We start from the raw sequence: 21,010 nt of genomic DNA, 5'->3' as shown, positions 1-21,010 counted from the left end.
GTTTGTCTCTCACGCAGGATTTTTATCCTTCTTTCTCATTTTAAGTTAATATTTTTTATTGTATTTTTAATTTTTAACTTTCTCTTTAACATTTATTAAATTTTAACTATCCAGGAAGGAACATAGGTCATTTTTTAAATAAAAAATAAATAAATTATATTAATATAAAATTAGAAAATAATTAGACTTATTTTAATTTGATATAGAGTATCTAATTACTCTAATTTTATACTTTTTTGTGTTTGGTACTTGATTTTGCATTTGTTGGTGTCAATTAATATGCTCCTCTTTTAGTTATGGATGTAGGTCAAGATGATTGAATCACATTAAATCTGAAACATTAAGGTGAATTTTGAATATGTTAAATCATTGAACTAACTCTAATGCGATTTTATATATATCCTACCTCTGTTTTACTTAATAGATGCACAATTATAAAGAAAATAAACTACACACGGCCCCTTCATCTTTTCCCTTGTCAATAGAACAATGCAACCAAATAAAAATTCATTCAAGTGAGATTCTTATAAAAGAAAGAAAAAAATATACAACAAAGTAAACATAATTAAGAATCTTAATTAATATAACATTACTTCTATCATCTTGAGAAATAAGAAAAAATCTTTGTATTATTTTTTGCCCTTGCCAAAATCTAAAAGGGAAATTAAACTATTTCTCTTATTAACTGTCATGCATGGGATACTTGATAACAAATGTGGACAGTTTCACATGCTCCATTAGGGAGCAAGGGTGAATTCAAGATTGAGCTCATGATGAAGATTCTCATCAATTTTATTAGGATGTTCTAGGTTATCCTCATTTGATGTCGGAAAATTAGGCCGCGATACATGCTTGCCGTATTATCATATGCTCCTGCTTCTTCTTTCGTATTAAGGATTCCAACAAGACACGTACCTTTTTGACAGGATTTGTAATATCAGTTTCGTACTTTCCCTTTGGCCTCTTTCTCACACCCATATATTGGACCTCAATTAGGGTTACAACTGTCATCAAATTGACTATCCCGACATACATGGAAACCGAATCTTTTAAGAGAGTTAAACAATGAAATCTAAAATCACGATAAAGCTTCGGTTAGAAAATCTGATATCTCCAAAATAAATATTCAATGGCTAATGTTTTTACAATAAGTTAGTTGTAACATCTCGCAATTTGAAATAACTAGGAAGAAGCTAATAATTGGAAATAATCATTTTTGGAAAGAATGAAAATCTGAAAATTTTGTTAAGTTAGAATAAGTTGAGTTTTGGCCAACTTCAAATAGCCATAACTTCTAGATCAGGATGAGTTAGAGGTACTTCCAGATATGGTAGGAAAGCTCTTGGAATGATCTTTCCAACGCCGCTGAGTTTGCACGATTCTGAGTTTGTATGAGTGATTTATGCCCTTTGGAAGTTGGGTTGTTGTAATAAGGAAAGTCAAATCCGGATTTTTAAAGGGTAGTATGGTCTTTTCCTTGCCCAATTATTTTATTTCGTTTTTGGTAATTAAGTTAGGGTCTAATCAGAATTAGATCAGTTTACGCTTTTACCAAAATACACTAGGGCTTGGAGAAAAGAGAATAGAAGAGGAAAAAGGAGAAGAGAAGCAAGAATCGTCAAGTTCATCGAGTTTAGCTTGTGAATTTCGTCGGGGGTGATCCCTGTAAGGTATGTGAGATCACATAGTGTTGGGTTAGTTCACCCACGCGCCCAACTTGATTCAATTTCAACAATGTATATTAATTTGAAAGTAAATCCCTTGAATTCTTGATGAAGTTCGTTTGAATCCTTGTGGGTTATGTTGTTGGAGTTTTCTTGAGATTGATTCACGTTTTTAGTTGCGTTTTCGAGTAGAATCTGATGTTATCTGAGGGTATAAATGATTCTAAGTGTTTGGGGAAAGAACCAATGAAGTTTAGAGGGTTTAGAGCTGGAAAACGAAGAAGAAATTTTCGTCGGCCAAATCTGGGCAGTGCCTCCGCGTCGCGGACCTACTCCCCAGATTTGGGAAAAAATCATTTTGCATCGCGGAGCGGTCATGGACCGTTCTGCCTCAAAATTCATTTTCGAACCAAAAATTTAAATACTTCTCCGCGTCGCAGACCCACCCTCAAACAGTGATTTCTTAATATTTTCTCATGTTTAGCTATCTACAATCATTCCTAAACATCATGAGATCTTTCCTATCACAAATCATAAATCGTTGAATCCATAATTCAATTCAAGGAAAGTTAAGAGTCAAGTTAGAAGTTGAGAAGCAGGTCAAGAGAAGTTCTTTAAAGTTTTCAAAAAGTCTTTTCCAAATGTTTTAATTTTGTTTTAAGACTTAAAGTTCAAGTTGAGTAAAGTTTGAAGTTCATTTCTTCAAAAATACAGTGGGGACTATGTATTCCCAAAGAGTTTAAAAAATATTTTCACATTTAAACAAGAAAGGAAAACCTCAATTTCTAAAGAGCCTTCGGACTAGTTTTCAGAAAAGAGTAATTGCTTTCTAAATGAAGCAAGAGAGGAAACTTTGATTTTCAAGATAGCCTTTGAGCTAAGTTTTTGAGCACTAATCTCAAATCACAGAAAGAAGTTTGTTTTAAATATAAGAGCTAATATTATATTTTTGGGAGTAGTATTGAGTACCGATATTGGGGAGAGTTCAGACAACTCACAACCTCCATAAACCATGCCCCCATCATGGGTAGAAAAGGGTCATACTTTTTAGATGATTCCTTTAGTGCTTTTTAACATAGACTAGTGTATCCACTTAGTAGTTCAGGTTCTATACCCCCGGCAAGGTATAGGATGGCCGTGGCAGCGTGAGGCAAAACGTTGTATCATCACAATAACTCTTACATGATGGTTGTCGGTTAGAGAAACTCCCACAGAAGTAATTGTATTCTTAGATACACAGTTTATTGTATTTTTACATACATTTCAGAGTTATATGTATCTTTGCATACATACAGAGTTGACATCATGTTTTAAACAACTTTCTTTATATTGCACTTGTTTTAAACTGCTTTATATTGAAATGAGTTCAGTTATGTTGAGTTGAGTTGAGCCATGTAAGTTCTTCAGATTCTTTTCAAGCCTATGTTATGTTTAGCATTCCAACTTGCATACTCGTACATTCAATGTACCGATGCCAGTTGGTCTGTATCTTATTATGATGCAGACACAGGTAACTAGGATCGACATCCGACGCATCGTTGATCCAGTGAGCACTCCAGAGTCAGTTGGTAAGCCTCCTTGCATTTCGGAGGACTCCTTTTATTGATTTCAGTTACTTTTCATTAGGATGTCGTGGGGTTTGTCCCGACATCCATCTCAGTTATTTCAGAGACTTCATAGACAGTCAGACGTTAGTTCTTTACTCTTTTCATTGACTTTATCATTTCATATGTTAAGACTTGAGTTGTCATTTTGGCCAAGTTGAATGTTTGACTTTTAAGCATTCTCAATATTTTATTATTCAAGTGAGTATAGTGTTTTTGATCATTATAAATATGCATAGAATCTTCCGCTGAGTTAAGTAAACCAGGCTAAGGGTTCACTTGGGGCCAGCCATGGTTCTCGAGTGCCAGCCATGTTCGGAGTGTAGTCTTGGGGCATGACATCAGTCAATCAACTAACTAAGACTATATATGTAATTTTTATGAGTTGTGTAATGAAAACATAGCAGTTTGTCGAGACCTTGATAGGAAACCACTTTGTCGTGGTTCGAATACTGATATAAATATTCATGAACGTATAAAAAAATCATTATACAATGAACAAGACATAATTAAGTTTCCTGTATTTTTTTGTTCTTCTAAAAAACAAAAATGGAAATGAAACTGTTTCTTCTAATAACTGCAATCGATACTTGATGTGCTATACATTTTCATTATTACCTGGCAGAGCGAGGGTGAGTTCAAGATTGAGCTCCTCATTTTCTAGGTTATTCTCATTTGATTACGGAAAATTGAGTTTGGCTTTAGGGTCGCCATACATCCTTGCCACCTTATCATAAGCTCTTGCAGCTACTTCTTTTGTGTCAAAGGTACTAAGTCAGACACACACCTTTTGGTTTGTAATTATAGTTCTGTACTTCCTAGTTGGCCTCTTTCTCACACCCTTATGTTGATCCTCAGTTGGGGTTACTGAAACTACAATGCAATTTTTTCTCTCTACCATCTGAGAATTTAAAAGGAATTTAATCTAAAATTACAGAAGGAATATTTTGTGTATAAAGAAGACTTAGTGAGTGAAAAAGAAAGAGGGAGACTGATTTATATAGTCGTTTCTCAGAGGGATGTTTTCATAAAATACTTTGTACATATAAGTAGCTTGAAAATGAAAAAAAAATTGACTTTTCTAAACAAAATAGTAGAAATAATAAATCTCATTCCAAGTTCATTACTCGTTAGGCTACATTTATATATTTTGGGGTGACATTTTTTAATTTATTTGCCAAATCAAAAATAGGTAAGTAAGTACTAAATTAACTTATTTTCCAAAACAAACAAACATAAAATTCATCATTTGAACCAAATACACTCTTAGTTAAGCAATATTTTTATATTTTATTCTGATAAGTGTGAATGATCATATATTCACATTTAACTTTTTTTTTTAACTTTTAATACAAGATTGACATTATAGAATTGCATGTTTTGTTATCTTTTTCTATTATTCCAACCAGATGCCCCATCCATCCTCAACAAGTAAAGGGAAGTAAATATCCTTAATTTTATTGCTATTTGTCCTCTGTATTTTTTTAATATGTTTATTCAAATCAATAAAATAAAGAGATCCAAAAAACAATTTCAAAGATTTTTAGTTAAGGCAATAACATATATAGAAAGCAATTACTTATATCCCTTCACTTGTCTATCAAATTAATCTTATCCCAACATATAGGTAAACCAAATTTTTTAAGAGAGTTAAATAATGAAAACTTCAAATCACGATAAAACTTTTGTTAGAAAATGTGATATCTCCAAAATTTATATTCAATGGCTAATATATTTTTACATTTGTCAATCAACTAATTAAGACTATATATGTACTTTTATAAGTTGTGCAATGAAAACTTTGCAGCTTGTCGAGACCAATTGATAGGAAATTACTTTGTCGTTGTTCGAGTAGTGATGGAATAATAGTTAGAATAAATTGAATTGGAAAAAATAAATACAAGGGATATACCATTGTAGTGGTACTACTAAATAATAGTGCAATGCGACTAATCTGGTACTGATATGAATAATCATGAAATATAAAAAAAAATCATCATGTAATAGATAATATGTTATAAATTGAAAACAATCAAAACAAAATTTACTTTCAAGAGGCTTTACCCGTAAAACTTCAAAAGTTCAAGAATTTCAAGAATAATATCATTAATTAACATAGCGTGTTAATTAATATCATTAATTAACATAAAGCGGACACCACCACCATCGGAGTATCTACCACCTCCACCGCCGTCCCTTTCACTTTGGGTACAATTCCTATTAAAGGGACCAAACTTGTCACACTGAAAACAACCGCTTCCTCTGCCGTAACCGCTGCCTCTAACGTATCCACCTTTATAGCCACTGTCTCCACCACTGTATCCATGGCTATCACCTTGGCCACCACCGTAGCCACCATAACCACCATCTCGGCCACCTCCACCACCGCGGTCACCAGATCCTCAACATACAAGTGCTCCATCAGGCCCAGTGACATCAACAACCTTGGTAAGACTATCAATGTTGGACTCAATCTCGTATTTGACAGCCTCACCATCAGTCAGGCTATGAAAACTTCTAGATCTGATTTCGGATTGATGAACAACGAGATTGTTAGAGCCATCAATATCACTAAATCGTTAATGATGGCTCTAATGATTTCTTTGTTCATCAATCTGTAATAGATCTGAATGTTTTCATAGCCTAACTGATGGTGAGGCTGTCGAGTACAAGATTGACTCCGGGAATGATTGTTGTACCAAGGTTGTTGATGTTACTGAGCCTAATAGAACACCGGTCTCTTGAGGATCTGGTGGCCGCAGTGGAGGAAGTGGGCAAGATGGTGGCTACGGTGGTGGCCAAGGTGGTATCCGTGGATACAATGATATAGACAGTGGCTATGGAGGTGGATACGGTGGAGGCGGTGGTTATGATGGCGGAAGAGGTGGTGAAGGAAGAAGTGAGTGTTTTTAGTGTGGCGAGTTTGGCCACTTTGCTAGGGAGTGTACCCAAAGTGGAGGTGAGGGCGGCGGTAGTGGACGTTGTGGTGGTGGCCACGCTATATTAATTTGTATTAAGAGAAGACTCAGTGAGTGACAAAAAGAAGAGAAATAGTGATTTATATAGCCGTTTCTCAAAGGGATACATTTAATTTGGTCAATTAATTATTAAATTGTAACATCTCGCACCTAGAAACGACTATAAAGAGTTTAAAATATGAAAATATTGACTTTTGGAAAGAAAAAGGAAATCTAGAAATTTTGTCTAAGTTAAGAAAGTGAGTTTTGGCCATTTTCAAACGGCCATAACTCCTAGCTCAGGAGGAGTTAGGAGCAGATCTTGATATGGTTGGAGATCCCTTGGATATATCTTTCCAACGCCGCTGTGATTGAACAAGTTCAACATTGTATGAGTAAAATATGCCTTTCGGAAGTTAGGCTGTTGGATTGAGGAAAGTCCCAATCTGGATTTAGGGAAGGGCAAACTAGTCTTTTCTCTAAGTTATTTCCTAATTTGATTCTAGGGATTTATTGGGGGTAAAAACATGACTTAGTCAGTTTGGAGAATTGAGAAATACGCTTAGGGCTTGGAGAAGAGAGAAAAGAAGAAAGAAAGGGAGAAAAAGGCAAGAATTCGTCAAGATCATCCAAGCTTGCGAGTGAAATTCGTCGGGGGTGATCCCTATTAAGGTATGTGAGATCTTTTTGTGTTGGGTTAGTTCACCCACACACCAACTTGTTTCAATATAATTGTTTTGAGTTGTTTACATGTTGAAGAAGTAAGGTTCTTGAAGAACAAATTGTAGAATTCTTGTTGGTTGAGTTGTTGATGCTTGGGGGTGAGTTGATTCATGTTTCCAAGTTAGATAGGCTGTATATTGAGGGTACAATTGATCCTAATTGTTTGGGGAAGGAACTATGGAAGTTATGGAGGTTTAGATAGAAAGAACATAAGAGAAAAGTCGAAAGTCGCTGGGCAAAAGGGTTGGGGCGCCAAGCCTGCCAGAGCGCCACAAAAACTTCTCTGAAGTTTGGCCTCTGGTGTGTCGCGCCAGCCAGACCTCTCTGAAGTTTGAGGGCTGGTGCCCCGCGCCTCTCAAAGCGCCAGGGACGCCAGTTCTCCCCATTCGTTCCCCATATTTTCGTACTTGTTCCTAAGCGATGTACCTATGTTTATAGTTGTTTCCAACACTCTAAGGTTCATCTAAACATCATGAAATCATCCATAAACATGAGATCATGAACCTTGAATTCATAATCCAATTCAAGGAAAGTTAAGATCAAAGTCAAAGAAGTTAAGAGTCAAAGTCTAGAAGTTAAGAAGCAAGTCAAAGCCAAGTTTCTTAAAGTTTTCAAGAGTCTTTAACAAACGTTTTAACTTGTTTTAAGGCTCAAGTTTCAAATTAAGGAAAAAGTAAAGAGTTGAGTTCATTTCTCAAAAAGCTATAAGGGGACTAAGTATTCCCAAAGAGTTTATAAATGTTTTCACATTTGAGCAAGAAAGGGAACATCGATTCCAAGAGAGCTTTTAAGCTAAGTTTTGAGTAATTATCTCAATTCAAAGAAGGCAAAAATACTCATTACCCCCCTGAACTTGAAGCTTTTTATACGGTGTACACCTAAATTAAATTATGTTTTAATTACCCCCCCCCCCNCCCCCCCCCCCCCCCGAACTTGTTTATTCCTCCGTCGCTACACCTTTTTCGTCCAACTGGCATAGAAATTGACAACACACTCTACTAGGCGCGTGAAGAAGTGATTTTTTGCCACATCTCAAAGCTACAACGGTAAAAAACGTAAAATCTACATTTTTCTTTAATATTTGGCATATTTTAAACGAAAAATAAGGAAAAATGTAAATGAAAAGTAAAGGAAACAAAGATTAACACTTACTTGGTAAGAATTTCCGACAAATTTGAAATTCAAAGGAGTTCCGCGAAATCAGCCCTTATTGAAAAATATCTTTTAAACAATGAATTTTAATATTTGACATATTTTAAACGAAAAATAGGGCAAAAAGTAAATGAAAAGTAAAGGAAACAAAGATTAACACTTACTTGGTAAGAATTTCAGACAAATTTGAAATTTCAAATACAACTTTTAAACAATGAATTTTAAATTTAAGAAATTTATTTTTTGCAATATTAATTTATCTAGGTGGCTATTATTTATCCAGGTGGAAATCCACATCATCAGTTTTGCCTGCTGTCGCGCGCGTGTAGTCATAATAAGAGCAGGTGGACGAAAAAGGTGTATGCGACAGAGGAATAAACAAATTCGGGGGTAATTAAAATGGAATTTATTTTAGGTGTACACCGTATAAAAAGCTTCAAGTTCAGGGGGGTAATGAGTACTTTTGCCTTCAAAGAAATAGTTTTGTTTTTACAAACATATGAGCTAAGTATATTTTAGGAGTAGTATTGAGCACCGATATGGGGATGTGAGTTCATAGTAACTCAAGTCTCCATAAACCATGTAGCCACCATGGGTAGTAAATGATCATACTTTTTAGATGACTCCTTAAGATGCTTTTAGCATAGACTAGTGGATCCACTAAGTTAAGCGTTCTATATTATGGCAAAGTATAGGACAGTTCTGGCAGCGTGGGCAAGACGTTGTATCACCACTTAGGCTCATAGTAGTGGTTGTCGGTTAGAGAATCTCCCATAAAAGTTATATTACTTTTATATACAAGTAAAGTTGAGTTTGTTATTGCTTTATCTTTAATGAACTAAGTTGTTTACACTGTTTTACAAGCTTTATATATATTGCATGTGTCTTATTGCTTTATATTGAGTTCAGTTATTTATGAGTTAAACAGAGCCAAGGTAAGTGTTCCTTTGTACTCCTTTCAAGCTTAAGTTGTTGTTTAGCATTCCAACTCGCATATTCGTACATTCAATGTACAGATGCCAGTTGGCCTGCATCTTCTCATGATGCAGACGCAGGTAACCAGGATCAGCATCCAGCGCCGTTGATCCAGTTTAGTACTCCAGAGTCAGTGGTGAGCTTCATTGCATTCCGGAGGACTCTTTTATTTCACTTTCCTAGTTTTCTTTATTAGGATGTTGTGGGGTCTGTCCCAACATCCATCTCAGTATTATAGAGGCTTCATAGACAGTCAGACAATTAGTTTTGAGTCTCTCAACTATGTATTTGCAAATACTTTGTTTTGAGACATAAGTTGCCATTTTGGCTAAGATGTTATCATTTAAACTATTACTTGAGTTTATTTTGTTGAGTTAAGTCTTCCGCTGAGTTAAGTAAGCCAAGCCAAGGGTTCGCTTGAGGCCAACAATGGTCTTCGAGTGCCGGCCACGTCCAGGGTGTAGGCTCGGGGCGTGACATAAATACATTTGAAAAAAATAATTATTGAATTATTGACTAACAATATATATAGTCAATACTTTTTCTAGTTTGCTAAAAATTAAGATTACATAAATTTTGACTAGGAAAATTCTCTGAAGGTCCACTAAGTTTACTTATCTAAAAGAATATTTTCCTTAATCATAAGTTCATAATCAGTCAATAATACTTAAAGGTAAGTGAATCACTAAAAAGGGAAATTTAGTAGTTTAGTTACAACTTAAAATTCAATAAATATTCTCTTTAATATTTATTGAATTTTAAATACCTAGGATCATGGGTCCTTTTTCAAAAAGCAATAAATGATATTGGTATAAAATTTTAAAAAAATTAGACTTATTTAAATTTGATATAGAGTAATTAATTAATCTAATTTTGTACTTTTTTTTTTTGTGTGTGGTACTTTCTTTGTATTTGTCAGTGTCAGTTGATATGCTCCTCTTTTAGTTATAGATGTAGATCAAGGTGACTGAATCACGTTAAATTTGAAACATTAAGGTAGATTTTGAATATACTAAACCACTGAACCAACTAATCTTATGTTCAAGGGATTATATCCTACCTCCGATTTACCTGATCAATACACAACTAAGAAAAACTAATTACACACGACACCCTCATCTTTTGGCTCCCCGATCAAACAATGTAACTAGATAAAATTATCCAATTGAGATTCTTATAAAAGATAGAAAAATAATACAATGAAGAAGACATAATTAAATTTCTAAATTAATACAACATTACTTCTATCCTCAGGAGATATATGAAAAATAAGAAAAGATTTATGTATTACTCCTTGTTTTTCCTTACAAAAAATCAAAATGGGAAATTAAACTATTTCTTTTAATAAATGTAATGCATGCGATACTTGATAACAAATGCAGATAATTTCACTTGCTCCCTGGCGGAGCAATTATGAGTTCAAGATATTTGAGTTCATGATGGAGATTCTTGTTATTTATATTAGGATTTTCTAGGTTATCATCATTTGATGTCGGAAAAATTAAGTTTAGCTTTAGGGTAGTAATACATCCTCACTGCCTTTTCAAATGTCTTTGCTGCTTCTTCTTTCATGGCATATGTCCCAAGCCAGACACGTACCTTCTAGATGGGGTTTGTAATATCATCCTCGTACTTCCCCCATGGCCTCTCCCTAACACCCTTATATCGAACCTCAATTGGGGTTACAAAGCTACAATGTCATTTTCTAGGTTATCCTCATTTGACATCGGGAAATTAAGTTTGGCTTTAGCGTCGCGATACATTCTAGTTGCCTTATCATAAGCCTTTGCGGCTTCTTCTTGTGTATGAAAGGTTCCAAGCTAGACACATACTTTCTAGTTTGTAATATCAGCTTCGTACTTCTCCCGTGGCCTCTTCCTCACACCCCTATATCGAACCTCAGTTGAGGTTATAACCACCTTCACTATAGCTACAATGCAATTTTCTCTCTTTGCCATCTGAAAATATATTAGGAATTTAATCTAAAAACACAGAGGAAATATTTTGTATACAGAAAAGATTGAGTGAGTGAAAAGGATGATGAAGATTGATTTATATAGTTGTTTCTCAAGGGATACATTTGGTCTAGTAATGAATTTACATGACATTTGACTTGTTTNAAGTGAACAAAGGGTCGTTCTAGACCAAAATCAATATTCCGAAGCTAACCTAACGGTCAGAATTTTCATCTGAGCACGACTTCCAAGAAGGTTGACCAAAGTCAACTTTTCAAGTCATTACAAAATTCATCCCTTTGAACAAAATATAATCTTAGTTAAATAAATTTTTTATGTTTTATTTTGATAGGTGTAATGATATATTCACATTTAATTTTTATCTGTCAATACATGACTTGACATTATAAAATTGCATTTTTTATTCATCAAATAAAGGAAAAATATATATAATTTTTTCCTTCTTCTTTTTAAATGTTTACTCAAGCAAATAAAATAAGGAGATCAAAAAAAAAGTTTTAAAGAGTATTTTGGGGAAACACCAATCCATTTACAAATGGTGAATTTCATTTGCATTTTGTATTTGATAGGTTAAAACTAAATCAGGTTTTGTAAAATAAAAAACAGGTTTTGTCAAATACTAATAATATTTTTTAATAATAGAATATTTCGACTATGCAGAAATAGATTATGTATTATGCATTTCCTAATTCCATCTGGTTTGCTAGATCACCTTCTTTCTTACTTATTTGCTTGAGTTGCAAAATTATTATTTTTATAATTAATTGACAAACCAGTTCTGAATTGTTTAGGCATAAAAAATCAACAAGAAAAATAGATGAAACAATCTACATATTAAATGTGTATGCACAGTGTAATTAAACAACTTTTTCCTTTACGAATATAATAACCACTAATCAATCCATATCAACACGTAAATTTCCTAAAACTATGAAGTTCGATTTGCTCTACAAACATGCTTATAATTAATACCAATGATAATGTTGTATAAATTTCATTTTACTATTATGAAGATGTGAGTAGTTTAATTCAAAATTTTAAAATATTACATATATAGATGCGGTGGAACATAAAGGAGATCGATGAAGAGATTACACTTAATAGACATCTGTCTCAACTTCCATCTTCATCTCCAATTGTAATCAGATGTCTGTTTTTTCGTATATTCTTTCGCGATAATTGTTTTCTCCTATTAATTTCTCTTATTGCACTTGTTTGTGGGTAAATTTTCCATGGATTTCCTACCTAAGTATGTTTATGTGACCTTCACATATATATCTATAAATTGATACACCAACTATTGATTTGGATGATTATTGTTTGGTGACTCTTCTAATTAACTTTCTCATGTATTTTGCTTTAGAAAATCGCTTGATGGAAATACCCTAATGATGTTTTCTTAGTATTATGTTTTGGTACAAACTAATTACAGCATTAGTCCTGTCTGAGGTAAAAGTTCTTCGCCTAGCTGTTGGTATGTATCAACTTCTGGAATTTGTTGATTCCTCAATCGGAAGTTTTTCCCAGGAAGAAATATCATTTTGCTTGAGATAATTCTCTGGACCCCACTTGTGGAATTACACTTGATACGTTGTTGTTAGTTGAGGTAATCCTTGATTCTTTTATAGGAAATTCACTGATCAGCTCTATTATATCTTAATCACAAACTTTGTTTCCAATGGATTGTGTAACTTTGGTTATATTTAGCGAGGAAATCCTTCACTACATTTCCAGTGTCGATGTTCCACCATTAGATCCATGTCAAGGATATCTGCATGGCTTGAATCTGACCCCATTTCCCGTTATCTGTTGAGGACCTAGTTTTCCACCATTCAATATATTACTTTCAGTTTGCTCGAGTCCATATAAGCACAACGTTAACTATTTTTGACATAGGATTGTTCTCGATTTCTTGACATGGGATTATCTTGGACATTTACCGATTCTGTCTCAAGGAATCAAGAGTACAACATAGAGTATATATTTAACTTGACATTCGAATTTTTGTATTTAAGATATTGTCCAACACCAGTATTCCCATGAAAAATATGTCAACATTACCTAGAGTTTCTTCCCATATTTCAGGGCTTGTTGTGTCAAAATGATCCTGCTTTAGATATGAAGCAATTGAGAATTCTATAGTAAAACAGAGAATACATTAATTAACTTAAGTTTCATAAATTTACCTGAGTGTTTGCAGGGTTGTAAAATTGTTGAAGCATGCAAGCATTAGGTGTAGATTCCAAAAGTTCATAAGCCTTCTTAACAATGCCTCTCATTTAGGTTGGATCGATGAGGATTAAATCGGCACTAAATGCTCTCATTTTCCCTCTCTTCTTCATGCTCGTGTACGAAGGCATTTTCAAAACCATTTTGTAGCCTTTCATTGCTATCATATATGCTATAGAACGTCCTCTAATTATAAATAATAATTAACAAGCATGTCAGAGATCAAAATAATTGTGTGTTCAATCTGTTGCCATTGTTTTGTTTTAATCTCTAGATGTATTAGATTTTAAGACCAAGCTAATCAATTTTCAAACTACACACAAGTAATTACCTGTGAAAATTTCTCCTTCGTTTCAGACTGGTGCAATACCTTTTACTTTTTGTTTTCTATCATGTTATGAGGATTATACATTTTTATTCATATATGAATAGATTATAGAGGCTTTAGATTGACTGAGTATATAAGTTTATTCTGCATATTTTTTCCATTTACTCATAAGTAGATAACTTTCTTTTGCTTTAGCTGTTTAGTTTACTTTATTGACCAATTTGCCTTCAAATTATTTGTTTAGTAGCTTTTATATGTCTTTACTTTAGGATAGCCCTCATTTTATCTTACTTCTCTGGATGATGATTGATTCCTTTATATAATTGAGGTTTATAAGTGCTAAGTTAGGTATCAGTGCAGTGCAGTCCTTTAGTGTTGTTGTTTTGTATAAAATAGTTGAGGTTTGATTATTCGGATAAGCTTAGGTTTAATTGGAATTTGGCCAAGGGGAGTGGACAGTTAATTATCTCCAATCTCTTTGATCGGAATTTGAAGCATGGATAATCAAACAAATTCTCCATGCCATGGACTGTTCTCCAGGCAATTATCAGCATTGTACTGCAGAAGAAAGTAGGCCATGAAACATAAGTAAGTGTTGAAAAATGGTTGATACAAAGAAGGGTCTAAGACCTCAAAAAAATTGCATCATTATAAATAGTAAAGTGTCCACGTGGGCACATATATACCTTAAAAATACACTATTAAAAAGTGCAGGGGGTAAAAGTCTTCCATAAAATTTAGTATCGTAACAACAATTTCGGGCAAAGTTGGAGTATTTTTCAGACCTTTTTCCCTTAATTATTCATCATAGTTATATTTTTTGTAATTATCACTCGCGAGTAACACTAAGCGTTAATTACGTGGGCGAACTTCGAGTTTGTATAATTTGACGTGTTAGTATAATTCGTTACATTTGTATAATTCACAACTAATAATTCTTCATTTGATTTGTATTTGTATATGACAGTGATTTCCTTTGGTTTTTCAGTTTTATTACCAAATAACATTAAATGATTTTTGTATAACTTTTTAAAGTTTGTATAAACGTGTAGTTTTCGTATTTTGTATAATATAATATGTATAATATAATTTGTATAATTGTTCAATGTTCAGATGTTTGTGTTTGTATAAATTTGTTATTTTGAGTTTTATCATATTTGTATAATTCTGAAATATGTATTAGGGCTAACGCTCAAGGGACGGGCTATTCTACATAATATGGATAGGCGTATAGACTTTTTATTCTTACGATCCTATCATTTCTGCTTCAGCGAAATATTCTGAGTTGGCTTTAGCTGCTTCATCTATACCTTCACATTATTCAAATGATCCTGAAGCGGACCTTTCCTTTATGTTCGTTGTAGGTCTGTGCGAATTATACAAATTATTGTCCCCTCTCGCTCACCTCTCTCCTCCTTCTCCAAATCTCACTTGCCTCTCTGCTCCCTCTCCCATTCTCGCTCACCTCTCTTCTCCCCTAACATGTAGCTACGGATCGTAATTAGCAAACTATGGTTATTGAGTAAAATTAAGCTATTTTTGAGTGACTTTATGCGAAAATTTCTTTTATAATAATCAAGCTCTTTATCTTCTAGTTAACTATATGACTATTTCCATATCAATGTACTAATAATTCTTTTAGAAAATCTAAAATTCAACAAAAATAAATAAGAGCTTGCTACTTTAAGATGAAACTGAAAGATGAATTACAACCTCCAAAAGTTGGACCATAAAAATTCACCGAAATATAATTTTATATAGAAAACCAAAAGACAAAAAAAGATACATCAAAGAAGACATTATTAAGTTTTAAAATTATTAACATTTTCGAGGTTATCCTCATTTGTGGGGGNGGGATTAAGTTTGGTTTTAGAGCTGTGATACATCCTTGTTGTTGTATCATATGCCAATGTAGCTTCTTCTAGTGTTTTGAAAGTACCAAGCCAGACAAGGACCTTCTGGATGTGGTTTGTAATCTTAGCTCTGTATGTCCCCCATGACCTCTTTCTTTCTCACACCTCTATACCGCACCTTGTTTGGGGGTACAACCACTGTGGTGTAAGCTTGTATCTACGAGTTCTTTATTGAACCAAAGTTTTATTTTCTCCATTTTTCATGTTCTTGTTAGATTATTGACATATGACATAAGTTAAATTTAACGACTAAAATTTAAGTGATCAAAGTAAATTTTTAATCATTGAGTTAGACTCGAACCCGATCAATTTGATCGTAGTTAAAAGGTCAAGTCTTAAGTATGAAAAGTGTGTCAGATGTGAATTAAGGTGCTAACCGAACTCTAGCACAAATCGGGTAGAAAAGTTTTTCATATATATGAGTTTGACTAAGGTCCAACTTCAAACAATTATATCTCCTAAAATATGAGGAGTTACATTATTATTGGATCATTAAATGGGCTGCAAAAATAAATAAAATATAACTAGTCATTTTCTTCTATGTTCCTACTGATCTCTCTTCAGCATGTTCATTTTTATTCTCTTACTTACTTCTTTGTTGCTCCTTTTTAAGAAGATCTGAAAACCACAATGTAGTTAGACTACTACTAATAAACCAATAAAAAGTAGTCAATTTCTTGAATAATCAGACATGTATACGAATTACAATCAACGACTTAGCATATCTAACTATATATGACAATTACACAAATAAGCTAATTACATCATATTTAACTACAATATAGTTAAGGCAACTGCATAGATAGAAGGCAATTACATATATCCCTTCAAGTGTTTGTCAAATAGACTTATCTCTACATACAAGGAAGTCAAATCTTTTAAGAGAGTTGAACAACGAAATCTTAAAACCACGATAAAATTTTTGTTAGAAAATGTGATATATCCAAAATGAATATTCAACGGCTAATGATTTTACAATAAGTTTGTCAATCAAGTAAGATTGTTTGTTACTTTTTATGAATTGTGTAATGAAAACTTTGCAGCTTGTTGGGACCTTCGTTGTATAGGTAGACTTTCTTTGCCTTGGGTCTACAGAGTATAGATATCTCCTTTTCTACAAAATAACAAATACATAATTATTACAAGAAAAATGTGAATCACATGAGGATTATGTATGCAAATTCATAGGAAAATAAGTTTCTTTCGGCTTTTCCTATAAAAAAAAGAATTCAAAAGTAAAATCTTCATAGGTAATTATTTCCTATGAATTTCACAATCTCCAACTAATTTACTTAGGGATTTAAATTCTGCAGGTACATTCATTGTGAATTTTCTTGCAAAAAATATTTAAAATATCTCAAAAGTTTTTAGTAAAAAAAAAAAATTTAGAAAAAATTCTTACCAATTTATTCGCAAGTACAACCGCAGGAAGATATTCAAATAAATTTCTTTAAACAATATTAATTATTATCTCCTACCATGAGATTCCATGTCCACTCATTTATAGTTGCTCCTTGAAATTTCGTTCTACCAATACTCTAAGTCATAGCATTATAAACGCTAAATATTTGGTGTCTTTTTTCAATGTGGTACAAAAGATACCATGATCGTACACTAATTTTCATTGTCTTTCTCCAATTTGATTAATTTTTAAAGCTACTAATTAATTTAAATGAGTGCTTAAAATACCATATAGATAGTTATAAATTACACAAAAGTACTCTAAATTCACCTCATATCAATATGGTAATAAAATATATCTTAAAAATTGGCTAAAATTCATATAATTTGACTCTTAAAAAATAAAGCATGACAACTATTTATATATTTAAAATAACTCACTATCAATGAGGGGTGAATAAACTTCACATTAATAATGTATCGAATTTTTCTATACATAAATGTAATGCTTGACTTATTCAATAATACACAATTTAATATAAATAATATTACATCAAAATTAATTATATTTATGATAGATATTTTTCTATTGGATAAATAACTAGCCATATAATTTAATGCTTTCTATCTTCTAAATAAAAAACTTCAAGCAAATAAAAAATAATTATTTTCATTACTTACGAATTTACCTATGAAAATTGTACTTGCAAATTATTTGCTCCAAATAATTCTCCAGGTAATAATTTTACTGAAATGACACCAAATTTACCTATCAATTTTTCTAGGGAAATATTTTTTACAGGTAAAAAAATCTAGAATTTAGGAATTTCATATTTTCGCATAAAAATTCATAGAAACTTTCTGCGTAAATAATCCCCAAGTAAAATCTCCAGATAATTTTCAGTTTTCTAGTAGTGAATTTCTCGGATAAATTTGCAAAACAGGAAAACAGTCTTCTTGCAGAACTTATCCGACAAATCGTTTACATAATCTTCATGAAACACACACAATAATAGCAAGAACAAATTGAATTGGACAAAAATAAAAGGGCTATACCATTGTAGTAGTACTACTAAAATATAGTGCAACACTAGTTGTTTGGTACTGACAAGAATAGTAATGAAACATAAAAAAGTTCATCATGCAATAAATAATATGTTATAACTTGAATACAATCAAAACAAAATTTACTTTCAAATGGTGAGAGTCTTTACCCTGTGAACCTCCAAAAGTTCAAGAAATTCAAGAATAATATCATAAATTAATATAGCATAACAACCAACACCAAGGCCACCACTGTTGGAGTATCTACAACCTCTTCCACCATCGCCATCACTAGGGAGTGTACCTAGAGTAAAGGTGACGGCGGTAGAGGTGGTAGATATGGCGACGGCGGTAGCCTTGGTGCTAGTGGCCATGCTATATTAATTTGTATAAAGAGAAGACTTAGTAAGTGAAAAAAAGAAGAAAAAGTGTGATTTATATAGCTGTTAATTTCTCAAAGGGATATATTTAATTTGATCCATTAATTATTAATTAGATTTGAAAAAATAATTATTGAATTATTGACTGATAATAAATATAGTCAATATTCTTAAGATTACGTGAATTTTGACTAGAAAAATTCTCTTAAGGTCCACTAAGTAATTTACTTATCAAAAAGAATACTTTCATTAACAATAAGTTTGTAACCAAATCAACAATATTCAAAGGTAAGTGAATCACTAAAAGGGAAATTTATTAGTTTAGTTACAACTTATATAATCTTTGGTAACAATAATTTTTTTTAAGAAAATAGGGAAAATGGTTCAAAACACACCTTAACTACTGTCAAAATTGCTATTACACATTCTAACTTTGCGGGGGTCCTATAACCCCCCTAAACTATTTTTTAGTGTATTATCGGCTTGGATGAACAAGCAAGTGACCATACGTGAGCGCGTCAGGGTTAAATTAAAGCAAAATGGACCCCATCTCTATTTTCCACATTACTTTTTATTTTATTTTTTCATTAAATACCCTAGTTTTAAATATCAATTTCATTTTTTTATAAGACATATATACATGTCAATTTTTCTTAATAAGGTAAACTTAATTATTAATTATCATTATAACTTAAATGCCAACATTTTTTTTTATTTAACTTTTGTTTACTTCTTCGTTGAGATTCAGCCATGGCGGAAGACTTGTGCCGACGCCGGCAATGAATCAGTCGCAAGAACTCTTGGCAGTAGAATCATCACAACGATACCACATATCTCCTTTAGGCGCAACAACTATCATTACTATCAAATTTTGATGGTGAAAATGCTAATCATCACCATTACACATTTTTTTGTCAAAAAAATTTCTCCTTTACCCTTTGTTTTAATGAGGTTCTTAACTTTTTTTTTTTGAAAAAAAATTTTAAAACATTTTTTTAGTATAATACTTTGGGAATAATTAAAAGGGTAATAGTGTAAAAGTAGCATTTACTAATCTATGTCCTTAAATATTTTTTTAAGAAATATGTCAAACTCCAACAATTCACTTAATATAGATTAAAGTAATTTAAAAAATATTTTATAATAAATTAAGTTATTTTCAAAATAAAAAAAATATATTTTCTTACATTGAACCAAAAATACTCTTAGTTAAGCAATAGTTTTATGTTTTATATTGATAGGTGTAGAATGGTACATTCATAATTAATTTGGAAATAATTCAACAAAACCAACAAATAATTGTTCTTTTAAAAATAAAAATTCTAGGATTAAATAAAATAAGGCATTGCTAATCGAAAGGAAATCCATTACATTACTTGTCAATTACATTGTTAATCGAAAGGAAATAAGTTTATGATTGTTAATCGAAAGGAAATCCATTGCATTACTTGTCAATTACATACATGATAAAATAAAATTAGTTAGTTGAATCAAAATTCCCAATACCCACAACCAAAAAAATCTTTAAAATGCATAGTTTAGTTAACATAAATAATTTTGAATTGATATGGTTATACTGCATTTTTTGCATATCAATTACATTGGCCCAAAGAAATCAAATATAATGACGCAAGCATGGCGTGACAATCTTTAAATAGTCAATTTAAATAGCATTCAAAAATTCAATTGGAAAAAATAATTATTGAATGATTGACTAATATAGTCATTACTCTAACGAATTACATAAAAGCAAAGATTACGTGAATTTTGAATTGGGAAATTCTCTTCGCCAAAAAATATAGCCAGACACGATTGGTGCATTCACTGGCATAGTGATCGTCCTCACCGCATTTGTAGTAACCGCCACCACCACCTCGGTACCACGACCACTACCACGACGGTCATCACCACTGGAGTATTTACCACCTCCAGAGCTATTGCCTTCACTTTGGGTACACTCCCTAATTGATACAAAATTAGAAAAGAGTTAACTTATTTAAATTTCATATAAAATATTTAATTACTCTAATTTGTACTTTTTTTTGTGTGGTACTTTCTTTTTATTTGTCGATGTCAGTTAATATGCTTCTCTTTTATATATGGATGTAGGTCAATCTGACTGAATCACGTAAAATTTAAAACATTAAAATAGATTTTGAATATGTTAAATCATTGAACGAACTAGACTTGTGTTCAAGGGATTATATCCTACCTCCGATAATATGATCAATACACAATTAAGGAAAACTAATTACACACGGCTCCCTCATCTTTTGGCTTCCCGATTGAACAATGCAATCAAATAAAATTTTATCCAACTAAGTGTTATACCCCATTTTAATCGGGTCAAATAGTATACAACATATTGGTGATTTCTAAATTAATTAAATACTTAAAGATTCGCCAACTAATTAGGCCACCTAATATGGTTAAATAATGTCTAAAGTTAACTCCATTCTAAGGTCTTACTAAACATAAGATTATAGATAAGGGTTCAATTAATCTAAAGAAAAGGTATTAAGTATCCTTTAAGATCCATTAATAATGATTAACCGACTGGACTTGACTAATTATATATTATGTATTAAAGCTAAGTATTAGAAAACTTTGAAGTCGATGAGTGAAACAATATTTTATAAAGTTTTTTTTTTTTTTTTTTTTTTT

The 21,010-nt window shown here is 32.2% G+C and overlaps 1 protein-coding gene and 3 pseudogenes across 1 annotated transcript in view; 1 reads left to right on the top strand and 3 right to left on the bottom strand.

Annotated features, from left to right (window-relative positions):
• LOC125847395 (ethylene-responsive transcription factor ERF098-like) overlaps positions 1–978 on the bottom strand; it is an 8,647-nt gene extending 7,669 nt beyond the window's left edge. Inside the window, exon 1 of the mRNA XM_049527022.1 lies at positions 916–978. Coding sequence (XP_049382979.1) covers positions 916–978 — 63 coding nt within the window. The remainder of the gene's footprint in view (positions 1–915) is intronic.
• Positions 979–5,391: 4,413 nt separating this feature from the next.
• LOC125847394 (glycine-rich protein 2-like) lies at positions 5,392–5,841 on the bottom strand (annotated as a pseudogene).
• A 2-nt stretch (positions 5,842–5,843) lies between these two features.
• LOC125847393 (glycine-rich protein 2-like) lies at positions 5,844–6,304 on the top strand (annotated as a pseudogene).
• Positions 6,305–12,754: 6,450 nt separating this feature from the next.
• Positions 12,755–15,063, bottom strand: LOC125847392 (bifunctional L-3-cyanoalanine synthase/cysteine synthase 2, mitochondrial-like; annotated as a pseudogene).
• Positions 15,064–21,010: the final 5,947 nt, after the last annotated feature.

Source organism: Solanum stenotomum, chromosome 12, assembly GCF_019186545.1.
Source record: "Solanum stenotomum isolate F172 chromosome 12, ASM1918654v1, whole genome shotgun sequence".
In the NCBI taxonomy this organism is placed as follows: domain Eukaryota; kingdom Viridiplantae; phylum Streptophyta; class Magnoliopsida; order Solanales; family Solanaceae; genus Solanum; species Solanum stenotomum.
Note: the sequence above shows the minus strand (reverse complement) of the source record. Positions and strands in the feature narration are given on the sequence as shown.